Here is a 17,030-nt window from a genome sequence, read left to right on the forward strand (position 1 = left end):
GTGTTTTTCGCTGGCCAAGGAGGAGATGGCGTTGCGCAGAGATCGAATGATAATTGCGTGCTTTGTTGAGATCCGAATTTCTTTCCTTTCTATGTAATACAAACTATATAAAACTTTTATTGCTTCCTTTCTTAAATGAATGAGCAGTGCTCTGCTGGTTTTTCTAAATAAAATATTGTAGCCGGCGATCTGACCCCACAAACTCAGTAATAAAATCCTAGTATCTCCTTTTCAAATGAAAATTTTTATCCGTTTCAGCCAAGGATTTAAGTGTTTCGATTCATTATCTATATATACAATCACAGCAAGACTGCTGGTATGTTATCACGCATGCGTTCATATCAAGGTGATGGTGCATGATGAATAATACCAGAATGTCTGATGAGGGATATACTGATCGAACACCATATCATTTTGGACACAGTTTACAATATCATGTCAACAGGAAACACACATGGACATACACTATATCACGCATATATGGATCTGCGTGCATTAGTACTAGTACTATATCTCTCTTAATTAGCCAGTCCTATATTATACTCCTATGCTTTAGCCATCCCATCGATCTAATAACGATCGATCACTCCACATGACAACACATATAATCCATCATTTACAAACTAAGACGCATGCCCTTATTAGCTTAGCTTAATTATAGGATCGAATGAACGAGACAGTGCTGTATGTGAGTACCACGCATGCGCAGCAGCTACGCCCCTGCTTTCTTCCTGACGATCCTCTCCAATTCATCGCAGAATCCTGGACACTCCTCCTTCATCGTTCTTTGACTTCTCTGTCAGTGCAATACATTCAAAGGATGAATATTGTTAGCTAGTCATATGGAAGTACTAGACCTTTAATTTGTTAACTTAGCAGATTTCGATATATTTTGTTAGAGAAAAATACACTGAATTAGGTTCAATCTTATTCCATATATATAGTTCCTTTTGAAATGAATGGCAGGGTTCCTGCCCTTGTGGTCTAAAAAGAAGATATTCAAGACACTGCATTAATAGGGTGTTTGGTTTGATGAGTAAAGTGCATGGTGATGGGTCATCATACTCCTGATTTCATGTTTGGTTTGAGGATCTATATCACAATCTCATTTCTCATAAGAACATAATAACCATTTGGTTTTAGTTATTGTCGTGCCAAATGAATTTGAATATATTACTCGTAGAAGGTAGGACATATATCAAGCTGCCTTTGAGATTTTAAAGTTATATTATGAGCTTTTCTGGCCCTGATATGTTCCATTTTCTTACAAGGAAAAAGTCTGCATTGCATAGGTTATTAATTTCATTCCAAAGCCTCGAACTGTATCCCAACTGATATAAACCAATGTTATCTCCAAACTTATATAGGATATAGCAGAGTAACATCAGTTAATTACATCATGCTTGAGTACTCATTTAAACCCATACTTAATTTCTCTTGTCTTGGCGATGAGTATAATACTATAATTGACTCTTATATTCAAATTATTGGTGCTTCTTTTCAAGATCTTCAGTCTTCCCTCAGTCCTAGTGGGATCATTTGGACTCGTTGGGAGGACTGGCTCATAAATCAACTTGCTATTGGGTCCTAGCAGGACTAGCTTAAGTATTGGATCATATCATAAAGTACAGTTGGTTTAGGATGTAGAAACCTCCTCATCTAAATTCTCTTTGATCCTATAGTTGAACCTTTCTGGTGGAGGTGCACTACTGCACTGTTTGTAGCTTTGTCACTTGCCATTCTTTATCGAGTATGTGCTATTCTGTGCCCTATATCATTGTACAAAAATACAATGGATCTGGTTGCCTCTGTGTATCTGTGTCTTTTTATCCCAAAGTTTTGTTTCTTCATGTGAAATATTTGCCTTCGATGTGATTTTTTTCATTGTTTGGTGTGTATTTTATAACAATCTTGTTATCAGTATAGGATATTTAAACTTCATTTGTGGATATAGTTGTATTATGACTACAATCTGATCAAACAACCAGTAAGTATTGTGTTTTCCCGGAACGTGTCATATAAAAACATCTAAAGGAACAAAAAAGATGATCTCTAAGCTATTATATGCATTATTAGTGCTATTAATGTGACACGCTCAGTTTAGCTTAGCGTTCTATATCAAAACTCCAATCAAACTGAAACTATATGCTTGTCCCGTGTAACTGAGAGTTTGAGATAGTTAAAATTTTGTTGCAACTTATTAGTGACTACATATGGACTAGAGCGATATCCATTATTGTCTTATTGTGTATATTCCACTTTTGTTGTGTGGCTAGTCAATTTACTCTGCAATCTAGATCCACAATAATAATCTTGCTATTATAATATTTAAAACTTCCTCTACGAATCTAAATTGTGGTTTTTTACAAGTTTAAAGATAAATTACAATTATTTTGAAGCTTAAATTGGCATGTTTGCACGAGTTTTGAAATAGATAAGGCAAACACATGTTGCAACCATTTTCAGTAAGCCAACGCACGACCATCATATATTTTTATACAGCTAGAGGGAGCGTGCAAAAGAGCGAAATCATGTTTTGCAATTAGATTCGACTATTATTTTGTCAAACAACTAGAAAGTAGTATGTTTCCCCTAAAATGTTATATAACAACATTTAAGGAAAACATTGTGATCTCTAAGTTAACACATACACTAATATTAATGTGTCACAATTATTGATGTAGCTTTTGATTTACAAAGTTATATCCATTATTGTGTATATGTTCACTTTTATTCATTGTTCGCCTACATGGCCGTTTAGCCATTTGCACGTTGTGCAAATGCTACACAGTGGCTAGCCATGTCTCTTTAATCACCTATTTATCCTGTTTAATAAGTGTTTAATGACCGTTTAAATGGTCGTTTAGCTCGAAATAGCTAAATGATAGTGACAGGTTGTTTAAGCGTTTAGGCTAACACGCTTTATACTGTGCCTAATTAACTCTAGAGTCTGGATCCAAAAATAACCTAACTAGTATTCAGTTATCTCCCTTTTCCTGGTTAATTAAAAGTTATGGACCACTCGAGCGAGTGGCCCCTAGATGTTTCTTTTGGAACTATACCTAGTGGCTCCTATATATATTTCTTTTTTTTAAGCAAGATCTAGTGGCTCCTATGATCCTGGTTTTAACTATAAAGGGCTACATCTTTCTAAGACTTTATGGATGAATATCTTATTAATTAAGGGTATACGGCAAAATGAATAATCCGCTAAAGATTATATTTGTTAGATGAGGCCTAGGTGAAAGCTACGGATCTAAGAAGTAAGAAAACGTACGCAACTGATGAAATAAGCGTATTAATTACGAGTAGAAGTGTTAGATTGTAGCATCTAGCAAGCCAAGTATATATATTAATCAAATAATTAGAGAACCAAGATAAAATCAACATCAAGGAAAGAGCTAGCAGCACCATCTTGAGAAGTAGTCGTATGTACCTGAAGATGTAGGCTATAGAACGTCTTGTTGTCCAAGGTGGAGTAAGTCGATGAACTAATCAGGTGGAGGCCTTCGTTCTCCAACACTTTTATGCACTTGGAGAGAGGAAGAGTTGTGGCAGCCATATTGCTCTGCAGGCTGACCTGAACCATGATCTCCGTGTCGTTGAGGCAAGTCGCAGAAACAATGGGAGTTATGATCTCGCTCGCGTTCAGAACTCCTGGTTTGCAATTGGCGTTGGTCAGCTCCTTCTTCCTCCTCTCCAGGTTGTCCACCTGCTTCTGTAGCTCAGGGATGTACTTGAGAACTCGGGACACCGTCGTTGGGATGCTCAGCTTCTTCTGCAGAACGGTCGAGAACAACGGAGCACACATCATCGTCAAGATCTTGTTCTCTTGATTAATTTGCATGCAGGAGAGAGGACGACGTGTGTTGGGGTTATCTAAATTACAGTGTGGTCGGCGTCGGGGAGGAGGGAGCGGAGCGAGGAGTAGAGCTCGTTGAGCTGCTTCCGGCGGTCGCGCTCGTACGCGTTGTGGCTGAGCTTCCTGTGGGAGCCGGAGCCACCGCCGGAGCCATAGCCTCCTGAGGAGGTGGCGTTGGCGGCCGGCGCGGAGAGGTCGTGGATGTCGTCGTCGTCGAGGTCGAGGTCCGGCCACGGCGGCGACGGCAGCTGGCCGCCGGCGGAGAAGATGTCCGCCTCCAGCGACGAGATGCTGCTCGCGAAGGGGTCGTCGAAGAGCTGGTGGTCCATGCCGCGTGTTGCCAGCCTGCTAGCTGCTGTGAATAAATGTGATGCTGATGCTGTTCTTCGTGGAGAGATCTCAGGAGGGATGAAAGAGGCAGCCTATGAAAAGAAGAAGAGAGAGGAGGGGACCTAGCTAGCCAGCCTATTCGAATTTTAATTGAGAGATGGTTAGCAAGCAATATTAACTCTTGTTGATTGAGTATGTAGCTTGATTAGCCTAGGCAGTTTCAGAGAGATGACTTCCCTATTTATATAGCAGGAGAGATGGGGGATGTCAGTGTCAAACATGTAGTATATATGACTCCATAAAGAGAAACGAATTTAGTGAAACGGTCCATACCGAATCCGATAGAGTCATATTATCGCATGCAGTAAAATTCATCTTTTATAAAAAAAATATATTGTTTTTCGAGCAAAATTTATACATTATGCTTGTTTGGGCTTGGAATGGTAAAGAAAATTTAATCGCGCCTGGTATGCCTATTCTACTTGTGTAATAAGGTGGATATATAGGTCCAAAATATTTAAAACTTTTATTAATGGGTTAGATATAATTATCTTTTACATATTTGCTATGGAAAAAAAGAAACGCTAGAGTCAAATTTCCTTACGATTATTGAAAAATTCCAAATGAGGGGGGGGGGGCGGAAAGAGTGGGGTTTGAATCCTGAGAATTGGGAACATCTAAGTTATATTACAATTAATGCCATTTTAGTTATATTCGTTATTTATAACGTACTATGATTAATATTTGTTGATAATGGTTACTTCCTTTTTCTTTGGCCACTGCCCTCTGATTGTACTGTGTGCGTTTGCTCATTGAGTCATTGTACTAGCTATTTGGTTGTACTATGCCCTTGCTGGCTGTACATCCTAGTAGTACTATGGTTGCTAGCTCACTGCACATGCAGATTAATTTAGTACACTCCGTGTTTGCCTAAACGGTGGTCTAATTAGTAAATTACCCACATGTGATAAATGGATGGCTGAAATTCAATGAGCGTGGCACACAAGTAATAAAGCAAAATGAAACAGTTACAATAACAAAGAGAGATTACTTTCTTAATAATATACATTATTATTACCGAGACTCGGAGCGTAACCGGTGTGCCGTGATGAGTGAACTGGACCTCTGGCTGTTAGCTATAAAAAGAAACATAGCCTCACCCCTAACCTAGTTAACAAAGGCAGAATGAAAGTGCTATTAGGTTGGTTTTCCTCTGCAAAAGATACTAAATAATACTCATATATTGTTTTCTTGCACGAACCTATAAATTCTCTGTGGAGGCGTGTTTTCTAGAAGGCATATGCTGTTTAGGGGTATTCTCCCTCTCCTTTTCCCCCCTGAAGAGATGGCATATGCTTGATTAGTTGTGGACAAAAAAAAGAGAGCCATATCTCGCACCCCAATATAATTATTGGTCAACTGAATAAACGAAATCTAGACTACTACTGCTTTAATTATTGGTATAGCAAGTCGTTGGTCGGACCAAAAGCAACCCTACATGCCTATGTGATCATCTGAAACCATAAACAGCTTATTAATCCCCCATGCATGTTGTATCTGGTCAGTGTATGCACATAGCGCGACAACCATGATCCATGCATGCACCCCCAAAATTTTGATTCAAAAGGTCATGGTCAGTACTATCTGCTAACAAGTTAAATGCAATGCACGGACCCGATCGGATCAATGCCTCCATTAGTATAGGTTAGTGCACCGATCATCACCATTAGTTTGGTAGGCTTATATGAGATCATCACCGTCCTTCCCAGCCATTTCAGCTTGTACACATGCATACGGTAATGACGGAGATACCTGCAGGTGCAGGGGGATGTAGCCTCACCCTACGGCTTTAGCGTTTAAAAAAATGGCGCGGCGTGATTAGTCTAATCGCGGCTGCCGCATCGGTGACGGGGAATGAGAACCACGTAGCGTGAGGGTGTCGACATGCAGGCGACACGCGCGGTGAGCGTGAAGGAACGGGGATGGCGCGTGCCGGCGCGTGCCCTGGGCGCCCGCTTCTCGTGCGGGGTGGCGTCTCCTCGCGACACCTGGCACGAAGGCGACCGTTACAGTATATCATATCACTGCCAGAGTGCCAGTCTGCCAGTGCCACTCCGCGCTAGTTCTTCTCGAGGTGCACTGTATGTGGCAACGAACAGAGTGCTCAACCCCATAATGTATGTTAGAAGATGCATATATTATATTTCTTTGTTATTATTGTAATAGCCTAGGAATCTAATAATAGATTAACCCCAACAATAAAAATGTGTAAAAAAATAATGATGAAAAAATCATAATGTATTAAGTTATGCTTCACTTAGGCATTGAGAAATAGAAAGAACTTATCTTAGCAAGAGGATAGATCAGGTCAAATGCATAGTTGCAAGTAATAGATCAAACAAGAAAACTACAGAGTTATCCAGATTTAAGCGATACTCGACACTACAAGAATCTACGTCTTTCCCGACAGTTCTTTTGAAGTTGCCCACAGTGTTAGCGCTATTAGTATTATCTTTCCAAGTGGCCAACAGGATTTGTAGTATAATTTTCCATCTTTTCCTACAGTTTTTGCAATTGCCTACAATATAATCCCCCACAAACTCATTACCCACATTTTTTTTACCACTGTTGGTCATTTATGCAAAGACAATGTTGGGAAAAAAACTACAAATCTTGTAATGCGATGACTTAAACAAAAATATATATTATGGTATGGAGGGACTACTTGAGATAAGAAATTGGACCATTTTCCCTTGATTTTATTTTGTAGATATGTTTAGCTTGATCTTTAGTAACAAAAAAGTTCCCACGGTAAATCTACAGGTTATTTTTTTACATACAAAAACCCGATAATATTCCTGCTTCACATAATGAGTAAGCTAAATAGTAATAAGTACTTGTAAATTTTTTTAGTGAATGAATAAATAATAAAAAAAATTCAGGTACACTCGTATGAAAATAGTCAGGCAGACGTCCGATCAGGTTGGTTTTTTTTTTAGGACAGTCCCATCAGGTTGGTAGAAAATAATCTTTTACATTGATCAAATCGCGTGCTGCGCTGCCATGTCAAATGTGGGCTAGGAAAAGGGGCCCAATAAAGCTCTAGGCCTGAAAGTTTGGTAAAAAAACCCGGGCCTTCCTACGTGCTGTTGGGTCAGAACCCGCTTGCCGCTTGATGCAAACTGGGCTTGAGAATGTAGACTACTGTTGTTGAGATGCGTTGCAGGCCCGTGGGCCTTGGACCTTCTCATTTTGCAACTTCTGGCATTTCCAAAATGCAGCTGTTGCCAATCGCGTTCAAGTCGCCATAATAAGAAAGAGAAAAATAGCAACGGTTTTTACTTATTAGCAGCTTGGTTCATATTACAAAAGATAGTTTGCGACGCACCAAGTTTAGGCTCGATTGGATCCATTGATTAGCATGATTGCCTTTGCATACTCGTTGTTCAAGAAAGAGGCTAAATTTTTTTTACCGGAACAAAGCGGCTAATTTAATCACCAACCGGTTGCTTGCTTCTTAAACAAAACCAGACCTGAAGAGAATAATGCAGAAGTCACTTTGTCTGGAAGCTCTGTAAGCTGAAGAGAAACGCATGATGCCTTCATCAGGATCAGGAGCTGCAGATATTGCTTTTTCCCATAAAAAAAAAGGGAGCTGCAGATATCTGAAATCCTTCATTCCTTTGGTACACGTGAACAGGTCCGGTTAACACCCTAGGCAGTAGCTTTGATTCAAACTCTTGCCGTGTCACACACTCTGTTGCTAATGCACAAACTTCACACTCTTATCTGGCTTCCCAGAGTCGAGTTTCTGAAGACTGAAAGCCTACTTACACTGGTCACGCAAAATTTTAGTCCATCTATTACTCTTCAAGTCTCAACTACATTACAGGATGTGATTTGTACCTTTTTTATTATGATCAAATGAATTAAGTTAACAACATCAATCGGCAAGCAAAACCTGATTACCAAGCTGCACGATGATTGCTCTTTGCGTGCATTTTTCCTCTCTGCAGATTTTGTTCAGAAGAAAGCTCTGCTCCCGTAGAACACCCTCGCCCCATCCTTCTTCACCTGCTGCTGCTGGATGTGGATCACCTTGTCGTCAGGCTTCTCCTCCTTCTGGACGACGACACCGTCAAGCTCCAACGGCAGCTGCACCTTGGGCAGCGACTCGCTGAACTGCTGCATGCTCTTCACGTACATCTCCATGATCTGCCGCTGCATCGCGCTCTGCTCCGCCTCCATGTCGATGCCCCCCAGCGGCGACTTGAACACGTCGTCGGCCCTCTCCCCGCTGCAGGACGTCGGCGTGTCCGGCGAGCGGCAGGACATCGGGACCGTGGTGGCCTCGTCGACCGGCTTCTCTACCGCCCCGGCGGAAGCAGAGACCGCCCTGTCGTCGCTGACCGTGCTGGTCGTCGAGGCGTTCTTGCTGGCGTCCGAGGACGCTGCCTTGATCTCCCCGCGCGGGCTCGTGCTCATCTCGGCGTCCTCCATGGCCACCACCGGCGGCCGCCGCGTCTCCCCGAGGTGCAAGAACGGCAGGTACTGGACGGCCATGGCTTGGTTCTCTTGGTCCACTTTGAGGTCATCGAACTCGATCCTCGAGTAGTCAACGGGCGGCGGCGGCGGGGGCTGGAGGATGACGACCTCCGACGCGATCGACGGCTCGGCGCCGCGGTCCGGCGGCGGGCACGCGTCGCCGGGGACCCCGGAGCGGAGGGCGAGCGAGAGCCGTATGGTCCCCGCGGGCGAGTGGAAGAGGTCGGTGGACGAGAGCTCGAAGTCCCGGTTGTTGAGGCGCGCGCCGGCGGCGGCCGCGACGGCGGCGAGCGGGACGAGCGCGAAGCCGAGGAGCTGGTCGTCGAGCATCCGCCTGGCGCAGCTGCGCATCCAAACCTCGCACTTGAGCACGTCGACGGCGACCCTCCCGGGTCGGACGCGCAGCGGCGGGAGGCGCTCGTCGAAGCGCGGGCTGGCGCCGCCCCCCGCCGCGACGCGCGTGGAGAGGGACGCGTCGTCGTCGGGCGACGAGGTGAGCGCGAACCTGGCGTACACGTCCTGGTTGGCGTAGATGCAGATGTTGTGGATGCCCCGCACGTGGTGCATGTAGATGTCCAGCACGCAGGGGAGCTCCTCCTGCTCGGCGACCTGGCTGCTGCTCCCCTCCTCTGCTCCGCCGCCTTCGTCCGGCCGCTCGTACCGAGACCTCGCCGACTCCATCAAAGGAATCAATCGGATTCCTTGGCTTCTTGGATGATGATCCTGGCCTGGTAATCCAGGACAAACTGAATGGATCGGATGAAAGTTCAAAGGATTGGAACAGTTGCAGACAACAAAACAGAGCCTGGACAGGGCAGCAGGAATGTTCTACTCACAGTTAGCGTGGAGAGAGGCTGGAAGAAGAAGAGGAAGATGTTGGTTTGGTGCCTTGAGGAGGCCGAGATGCAAGCTTGACGCAAAGTTTTGTAGCTTGCAAGGGTAGCAGTAGCAGCAGTATAGACGGTGTGTGCTGTGCACGCGAGGGCAAGGTGGAGTGGCCGGTAGTAGGAGTAGAGAATAGTTGCAAGAGGAAGCCCTTGTGCATGCGTCTGGATTTTTCCAAAGGGCGAGGATGCCTTGCTTCCACACCAGGTCCAGTCCTCCAGGTGTATGCTATATGACTGTTCTCGTGTGTCTTTATCTGTACAATAGATACCGGCAGGCAACGGGCTCCAAAAGCCTGGACCGTAACTTGTAGCTCAGCAAGCGGCCTTGTTCCCCTTGTTGCTTGCTTTGCTTCTTGCTGTGTTCTTGCAACAGCTTGCGCCCTTCCAAAAGTCAGGCGGGGAGTAGGTGACCAAGAAACCCGGGATGCTCGCTCTGTGTGTGTGTCTCTGACCGTGTGAGAGAGACCACAGACCATCAGACCACAACTCCACAAGAGGTTCGGCTCGGCCGGCCGGTGAGGCGAATGAGAAGGGCAGGGGCCACATGAGAAGAGAGGCCCAACTACCCACCCCTCCCAGCTAGTGCACACACATCATCACGTAGCTCGCACACCGCAGCCATCGATGGACTTGGAGGAGCTCCTTTTCGTCGCCCCCCTTGCGCTTGTCCACACGCTCGCATCGGCTTCACTGTCATGCAGTTGTTACGCTAGATAATGCTGCGTGTGTTTATCTAGACAAGAGATACATCATCGCTGCATATAAACATATAATTATTAGTGTAGAGTAGCGTCTCCGTTGATGTGGGCGACGACAACAACCTTTTTTTTTTTTGATAAACAACGTTTTTTAAGGCTCGATCAAGATCTCTTGGAGAATCCATTCAGCAATCAGGTTAATTAATTAGCGGCTGGACAAGTCCAAAATGAGATTGCTGCTGCTGGGGAAGTAACAGACGTCCTCCCTCCGTTTCAAATTATAAGTCAATCTAACTTTATTGGAGAGTCAAAACATCTCAAGTTTGACCAAATTTATACAATAAAGTACTAATATTTATGATACCAAATAAGTAACATTAGTTTCTTCATTACATATATTTTCATAGTATATAAATTCGGTACCATAAATCTTTATGATTCTCTCTATAATTTTGGTCAAACATAAAATAATTTGAGTCTTTAATAAAGTGGAAATAACTTATAATTTGAAATAGATGGAGTATGTAATATCAACTCCAGCCTCTTAATGTTGAGCCCAAAAGGTTAGCTTCCTAGGAAAGTATACATCATATGTATAAAAATATTAAAAATGAACCGAACTGGATCCAAATAAACACAACCATGCATGGCAGTGGCTTGTGGATTCCACACCACACTGCATCCTAGCACAGTTGGCCTTCTAGAAGCCAAGCTAGCACTAGCATAATTCAGATGCCGTACGATGCAGGTCTAGCTCGTCCGTCCTGGAGTCGCAACTTGGCCTGGGATCTGCAGCAGGCATGTCCGGCGGCAGAGCGGCGACGTCTCCGGCACACCGGCCGCACGTAGGCGTGGTGTGGCGACGCGTTGAAAGGAAGGGTGCGAAACACTACTATACGAGTGGACGCGGCCGGGATTTTCTTCAGACAAGAGTGAGAGGCGAGTGGTGGCGTAGAAATCGGCCGGTCGAGGCCTTTGTCAACCAGATTGGCTGGAGCACACTTGCAGATTAAACATCGAAAGTGAAGGCCACCCAACCCAGCATCAAGCGCCACCACCAACCGCCGACGAGTCGTCTGTCTCACAAGCATCATCGTCCATACACGCACGATTTTTTTTTTATTTTACTGACTGACCAATGGTTTTGATTTTATTTTTTTAATAAAAGCAAAATATGAGACTGGCTAATGGTTTGAGAGAAGCATCATGCATTTCTAGTCTTCCCATATAAAAAAAAATCGAGTGCATATGCTGCCGTCACCAAATTCGAGATGCTAAAATCTGATGACGTTACAATGCTTTTACTCTACTCCTTTTCCAGATAACGACTTTGTTTTCGTGATTGAACGACCACTACACCAATCGCTCCTGCCCTCCACCATCATCCTTTTTTCATATCTATCAGGTAAAAGGGTGGCAAGATCCTGGCCTATGACAGCAACCCAGCATGAAACACGATCGAGAGTAAAAGATGATCTTATTAGGACAGCATGTTTAAGTAGTAGCTGAAAGCCATGAAACTTCTGCATAATGACATGCTCAAAACACGGGAGTAAAGCCAAAAGTTAGGCCTCACTTGAACTCGTCGCATTCTACCCTTTTGAGATTATTTGGTAAGCTATACTGCAGTGGTTGTGGTGGTTCGTTCGTTAGCCCTTCAGCAGCTTACTAACTGGCCGCCATGCTAGCTTGGCAATTAGTCAAATACTAGCAATTGTGATCAACGCGTGCCACTTACTAATACACAGTACTGATCTAGGAAGGCCGTGGAAAACCACGAAATTTCAGATACTTCTTCAAGGGACCAGCACTCCGGCGTTCACTGTTGACTAGTTATCATACCAGATCGAGTGGTGAACCGTGCAACTATTTTCCATGCTCTGTGGTCTCCCATTTACATGAAACAAGTGGAAGGGATGGTGGTAGAGGCCATGATACACGACGCCAAACAAGCCCAAGAACATCTTTCCCTGGCCATGGGTCCAGTGATGATGAGCTTAGCCACTACTCCGGCAACTGTCAACTGGCAACAACGACCTTGCAAAAGAAGAGCAAGCTAATGGACACAGAGCAGTGGCAAAGTGGCAGCAGCTGGTGCCTCCATATATTGTGCAGCAGCAATGAGCAACGGTTGGTCCTCGGTCGGTCGGGTCGTGCGTGCGTGCCTGTCACGCTTGTTCACACCACGCCGTGTCCTGCAAGTCCAGCAGAGGTTGAAAAAGTGAAGGGTTGCCTTCACAGAAACCAGAGGGGGGAGTTCGGTTGGATTAGGTCCCAAGCCACTTTGGTCTTTAGCATTGCATGATTTGAGAGCTCAAAGGGGTCCCGTGTCGGTCATTTCTTTTGCAGCAACGAGTGCTTCCAGAAGTCCACACTGACGCATAACGCTGATGGACTCCCAACTTCTGCGAAGCGCCATGGCAGAAGCTCCAAATGGAGGTGGATACATACAGGTGGCTCTGCTCGTTGGAACTCTGCAGCTCTCTGGAACTCATTGCCTCCTGCGTCGAACCCTGCATAAGAATCAACAAGCCAGTTAAGGCATTACTACTGATATCTGTTTGTATACTTTAGTGATCTGCTGAATGTTTAATGGCACAAGCGATTCATTGGCAATTTTCAGTTTCCGAAATGCTGTCCTTGTCCAATAAGCCAGAAGAAAAGGTACGGCATCCAGGCCTAACTATTCTCACCTAACTCTTGTCACATGACGACAGTATGAACTAAGACAACTTTCTGCAGTCAGTCTTTCACAACGGCATAATCAGCAAGCTCCCAATCGTGAATGCCAAAATCACAATCATGTACAGGTTGTAGACAAGATGTCCTTGCTGGAATACTGTAGTACCTCTTGCCATCACATTGTCAAATCTTGACAGTTTCTTCAGTTCGTCCATGAATTCAACTTCTGCCAAACCTATATTCTTCTTTTACTTCTTGTTTTGGTGCAAAGTTGCCTTGTATGTCATATTCATGCTGCAGTACGCACCTGCACAAGCAATATAAACAGTTTAATCGAAACCAAAAGGGACACATTTGGCTTTTGTCAAAAATATTACTTACCACTTCATGGTAGTACGGCAGGCCCCCAAGCAATATGATCAAAAGCAGATAATGCACGATGGAAATTTAATAAGATGGAATTCAATACCTGCAGAGAAAAAAATACAGAATTATGTGATTTGCAGTACCCATTCAGATGAGATTTTACATAACTGTGGTTGTATAATAACGAAATTTAGCCTAACTTCAGTTGTTTAATCATAAAAACGCCAAATTTACCAAGTGGCTATTGAAAAGTAATGTTGCTAAAAATATTGAAATTACAAAATTTGCACATTGAAGCAGCCCAAAAGGCCCAGTCAGCCCAACCGACTGCCCATAACAAAGAACATAGAAGTGTGCATGACCAATATGGTAAGCAATGTAAAATTGCTGCACTAAAGGGAAGGTGTCAAGTCTCTGGGAAAGGTAAACACAATATTTAGAATGTTCAGATGTGGTCCAATCTTCAGGCCTGAAAATCCAATGTTCTGCATAAAAGGAGAATATTTCTCCAGGGGTTTATTACAATTTTCAGGCTGTCCACAATGCATTACAGGTCCCAATCCCAAGCATGGTATGTGATACACTGAAGTCATAAACACTTCTTCAGGGAAGCACAGACTGCAAGGGTCCTGAGTTGATTCAGTCCTTCTGGAGCCTGAGTGTGAAGGCTTGAAGGGATAAGAGCACTTGCTTCAGCCTCTCCCTGATTTGATCGTCAATCAGATTTCCATCATTGTCAAACTTTGGTGGCTGCTGAAATGCTTGGACGCACAGTTCTGGCTTGTTGATGAAATGAAGGTCCAAGAATACCCCAACCTGACGGAGATGGTACTGTGATCTCCCTCCTCCAAAGCCACCTCCTGCACTGACAATCGCAGCAGGTTTGTCTGCCCAACAGTTCTTTCCTCTAGATGCCCAGTCAAGTGCATTCTTCAGGGGGGCTACAATTGTAACACAAACCATGTAAAGCAAGCATAAAACATATATAAAACGTAGATCGACTTGAGTAGTTTTGGACACTTTATTACATCAACATGATTTACGCAATGGACTACTCATGTCAGTATTAGACTAGTTCACAAATGCAATTTATGAAAATGTCAACCAAAAAAATGTACTCATGATCAGACAAATGAAGAGGCACACGTAGAAGCACATGACAATGTGGAATCAATATCAATCAACTGCATGGTTAACATTGCACACATTACATATTACCTGACAAACAAGTTATAACAAGAACATATTTAGAAACTAATTTTAGTTATGTCACAGGCACAAATACAATAATACAGACACTACTACAGGATTTTGCAAACATGAAAAAGCTTGATGTGTTTATTTTATAAAGAAGGACATTGGTGCACAAAATCCGATACAAGGTTTGCCACACAATTGTGAACCGTTATCTATCTATAAGAGGACAGCTGCATAAGATGAACAAACGAGCAATCATATAATACCAGTGTCCTAGCTTCACTCTTGACTGCATGGTAGGCGAAGTATTATTCGGCATCACAGAATATATTACAATCTACATTACAGGCGGACATGTAAAGAAGGAGATGGGGCGCAAATGATGTTGAACAATGTTAAGTGCCATGTTCTTTAAAATATAGAGTATACATGGGCGGTAAACGAGTGGGATACTGATATAGCTCAAGGTCACACTCCATATGTTAAAACACTGGTTGAATTTCTGGAAGTGAAACTGATTGGCTTTGGAATGACAACTTAGATTCATCTCCTGGATAACGGGATGTAACTATGCATGCCAAAGCAGCATAGATATGTGCAAACATTATACTAAATTAGATTAGGTGCTATAACAAGCATCTTGGGCACTAATAAACTGGAAGTTGTCATATTCACATGGAACAGCCATGAGGTTGGGAATGGGCTTTCTTCTGCTCAAGGCCTCAGGGGCAAAGGGGATGCCAATGTAGTAGCATACAGTAATCTGAGAAACTAAACTAAAGATTATATTCAGCAGAAAGTCTGAAGGAAAGAATAATGAGGTGTTCCTTTTTCTTGGCAGTGTTTTGGCAAGAAAGGAATAAAGGAAAAAGCCAACACATCATGGAGACATGCTTTTGCTAAAGGCTAAATACCCCTAATTTTTCTCAATTAGTGTAGGAATTTGATTATGGCCGACACACTGTACCTGGACTGTCCTCAAAGGTCCTGTAAATCCTGTTTCTCAGAGAACTAGATGAACCAACCCATTCCAATAACTGTGCAACATGTGAACTGGGGATGAAATCGGTCCCACCCATTGTGCACCATGACAACCAGATGGGAACCTAATTTTGCAGCAATGCACATGAAGACCTGAACCTCTGAGCTACAGTTCAGTAGTGCGTAACCTGTAATTTGCATCGCTCTGTTTAATTGATCTTCGTGATGACTTCATTGCTCAATGAAACCAAAACATATTCCCCAATTGAATTGAACTATTGAAGTGGAACATCGCCAATTGAATTGCAGTTTTCAGGGACCAAAATACGTCCCGAATCGAAATCCGATCCGAGGGGGAGGAAGCAGGCAAGAGATCTGAAACGAGGACAGGGCTAGAAACGTACTTGCGATGGAGTAGTTGTACTCGGGCGCGCCGAAGAGGAAGCAGTCGGCCTGGCAGACCTTGGCGCGGAAGGCCTCGACTGCGGGCGGGAAGCCGCCGTCGGTCTCGAGGTCGGTGTTGATGATGGGGAGGTCGGAGATGTCGAGCTGGTCGACGCGCAGCCCCGGGATGGAGTCCTCGCACACCTCCGCGGCTGCCGGGTCGATACGAAGATGTGAGTTGGCACGAGGAGCTAGCGAAGCGAAGAGCAGCAGGCGGCGAAGGGAGGCGTACCGGCGCGGAGGAGGCCGCGGTTGAAGGAGGTCTTGCGGAGGGAGCCGCAGATGGCGGCCACGCGGAGGACGGGCTTCGCCGCCGCAGCTTCCATGGACTTGGGAGTTGGGAGTCGAGGAGTCGACGTCGAGTGTGCTCGGGGATCGGGGATCGTCCGGATGGCTTGCGGGGACGGAAGGGGAAGGGAACCCCCGTCCCAATAAATACGGAGCCGACCACTCGGCTCTGTCAGCTGGAATGGAAAAGCTCGGGCTAGCTGACGGCTGCCAGCTTGGTCATGGAGCAGGAGGAGTGCCGACGATAATCTGAGTGCGCCACCGACGATAATCGGAGTACTATACATTGGAAAAAGGAGTGTCACAGGATAGTCAAACGCGCAGCAGAGGTCTCAGTCTGGCAGCCGGCTGCTCGTCCTCGGCCGAAGGCGGCCCGACGGAACAGAGAAAGGGAACCTCTCCGATGATGAGAGCGGCCTACGAGAGCGTGACTTCATCAGCTGCGCACTTCATGGAATTCTGCCCCTGCAGGTGGGTGGCCCATTCTCTAGCCCATCTCAGGCCTTTACCCGCCATCTCGGTCGTTCTCCGCGTCAACATGGCTTTAAGACTCGTAGGCCTAACTTATAGATAAATAAATTCAACATATCAAAAGATTACATTCAATATTTTTAGAAATAGATCAACATTCTGAAAATACTATATTTCAATATTTTTAGAAAAATAATTACTTTGAACATCTTTCACCTCCTACTTCAACATTTGAACAAACCCGATACAACATTTTTTCAAACAAGATTCAATATTTTT

At 44.3% G+C, this 17,030-nt stretch overlaps 3 protein-coding genes across 4 annotated transcripts; all 3 read right to left on the minus strand.

The window, feature by feature from the left end:
* Positions 1 to 394: 394 nt before the first annotated feature.
* On the minus strand, positions 395 to 4,411 carry LOC117854697 (protein IRON-RELATED TRANSCRIPTION FACTOR 2). The gene is made up of 3 exons (XM_034736923.2): positions 3,889 to 4,411; positions 3,437 to 3,778; positions 395 to 796 (listed from the first exon to the last, which is right to left on the minus strand). Exons 1-3 carry the CDS (start codon positions 4,189 to 4,191, stop codon positions 713 to 715), a joined length of 729 nt encoding a protein of 242 aa, XP_034592814.1. The 5' UTR covers positions 4,192 to 4,411; the 3' UTR covers positions 395 to 712.
* Positions 4,412 to 8,028: 3,617 nt separating this feature from the next.
* LOC117854961 (uncharacterized) lies at positions 8,029 to 10,129 on the minus strand. Of its 2 annotated transcripts, none has more exons than XM_034737225.2 (2): positions 9,574 to 10,129; positions 8,029 to 9,465 (listed from the first exon to the last, which is right to left on the minus strand). In XM_034737225.2, the coding sequence occupies exon 2, from the start codon at positions 9,416 to 9,418 to the stop codon at positions 8,216 to 8,218; it is 1,203 nt and encodes a 400-aa protein (XP_034593116.1). In that variant the 5' UTR covers positions 9,419 to 9,465; positions 9,574 to 10,129; the 3' UTR covers positions 8,029 to 8,215. The 2 variants fall into 2 exon arrangements, with proteins under 2 accessions (XP_034593116.1, XP_034593115.1); XM_034737224.2 differs by having other exon boundaries at positions 8,029 to 9,483; positions 9,574 to 10,128.
* Positions 10,130 to 13,832: 3,703 nt separating this feature from the next.
* LOC117857744 (probable NADPH:quinone oxidoreductase 1) lies at positions 13,833 to 16,616 on the minus strand. The gene is made up of 3 exons (XM_034740577.2): positions 16,225 to 16,616; positions 15,953 to 16,144; positions 13,833 to 14,311 (listed from the first exon to the last, which is right to left on the minus strand). Exons 1-3 carry the CDS (start codon positions 16,565 to 16,567, stop codon positions 14,010 to 14,012), a joined length of 837 nt encoding a protein of 278 aa, XP_034596468.1. The 5' UTR covers positions 16,568 to 16,616; the 3' UTR covers positions 13,833 to 14,009.
* Between the last annotated feature and the right edge of the window lie 414 nt (positions 16,617 to 17,030).

The sequence above is a fragment of the Setaria viridis genome, chromosome 5 (genome assembly GCF_005286985.2).
Source record: "Setaria viridis chromosome 5, Setaria_viridis_v4.0, whole genome shotgun sequence".
NCBI classification, from domain to species: domain Eukaryota; kingdom Viridiplantae; phylum Streptophyta; class Magnoliopsida; order Poales; family Poaceae; genus Setaria; species Setaria viridis.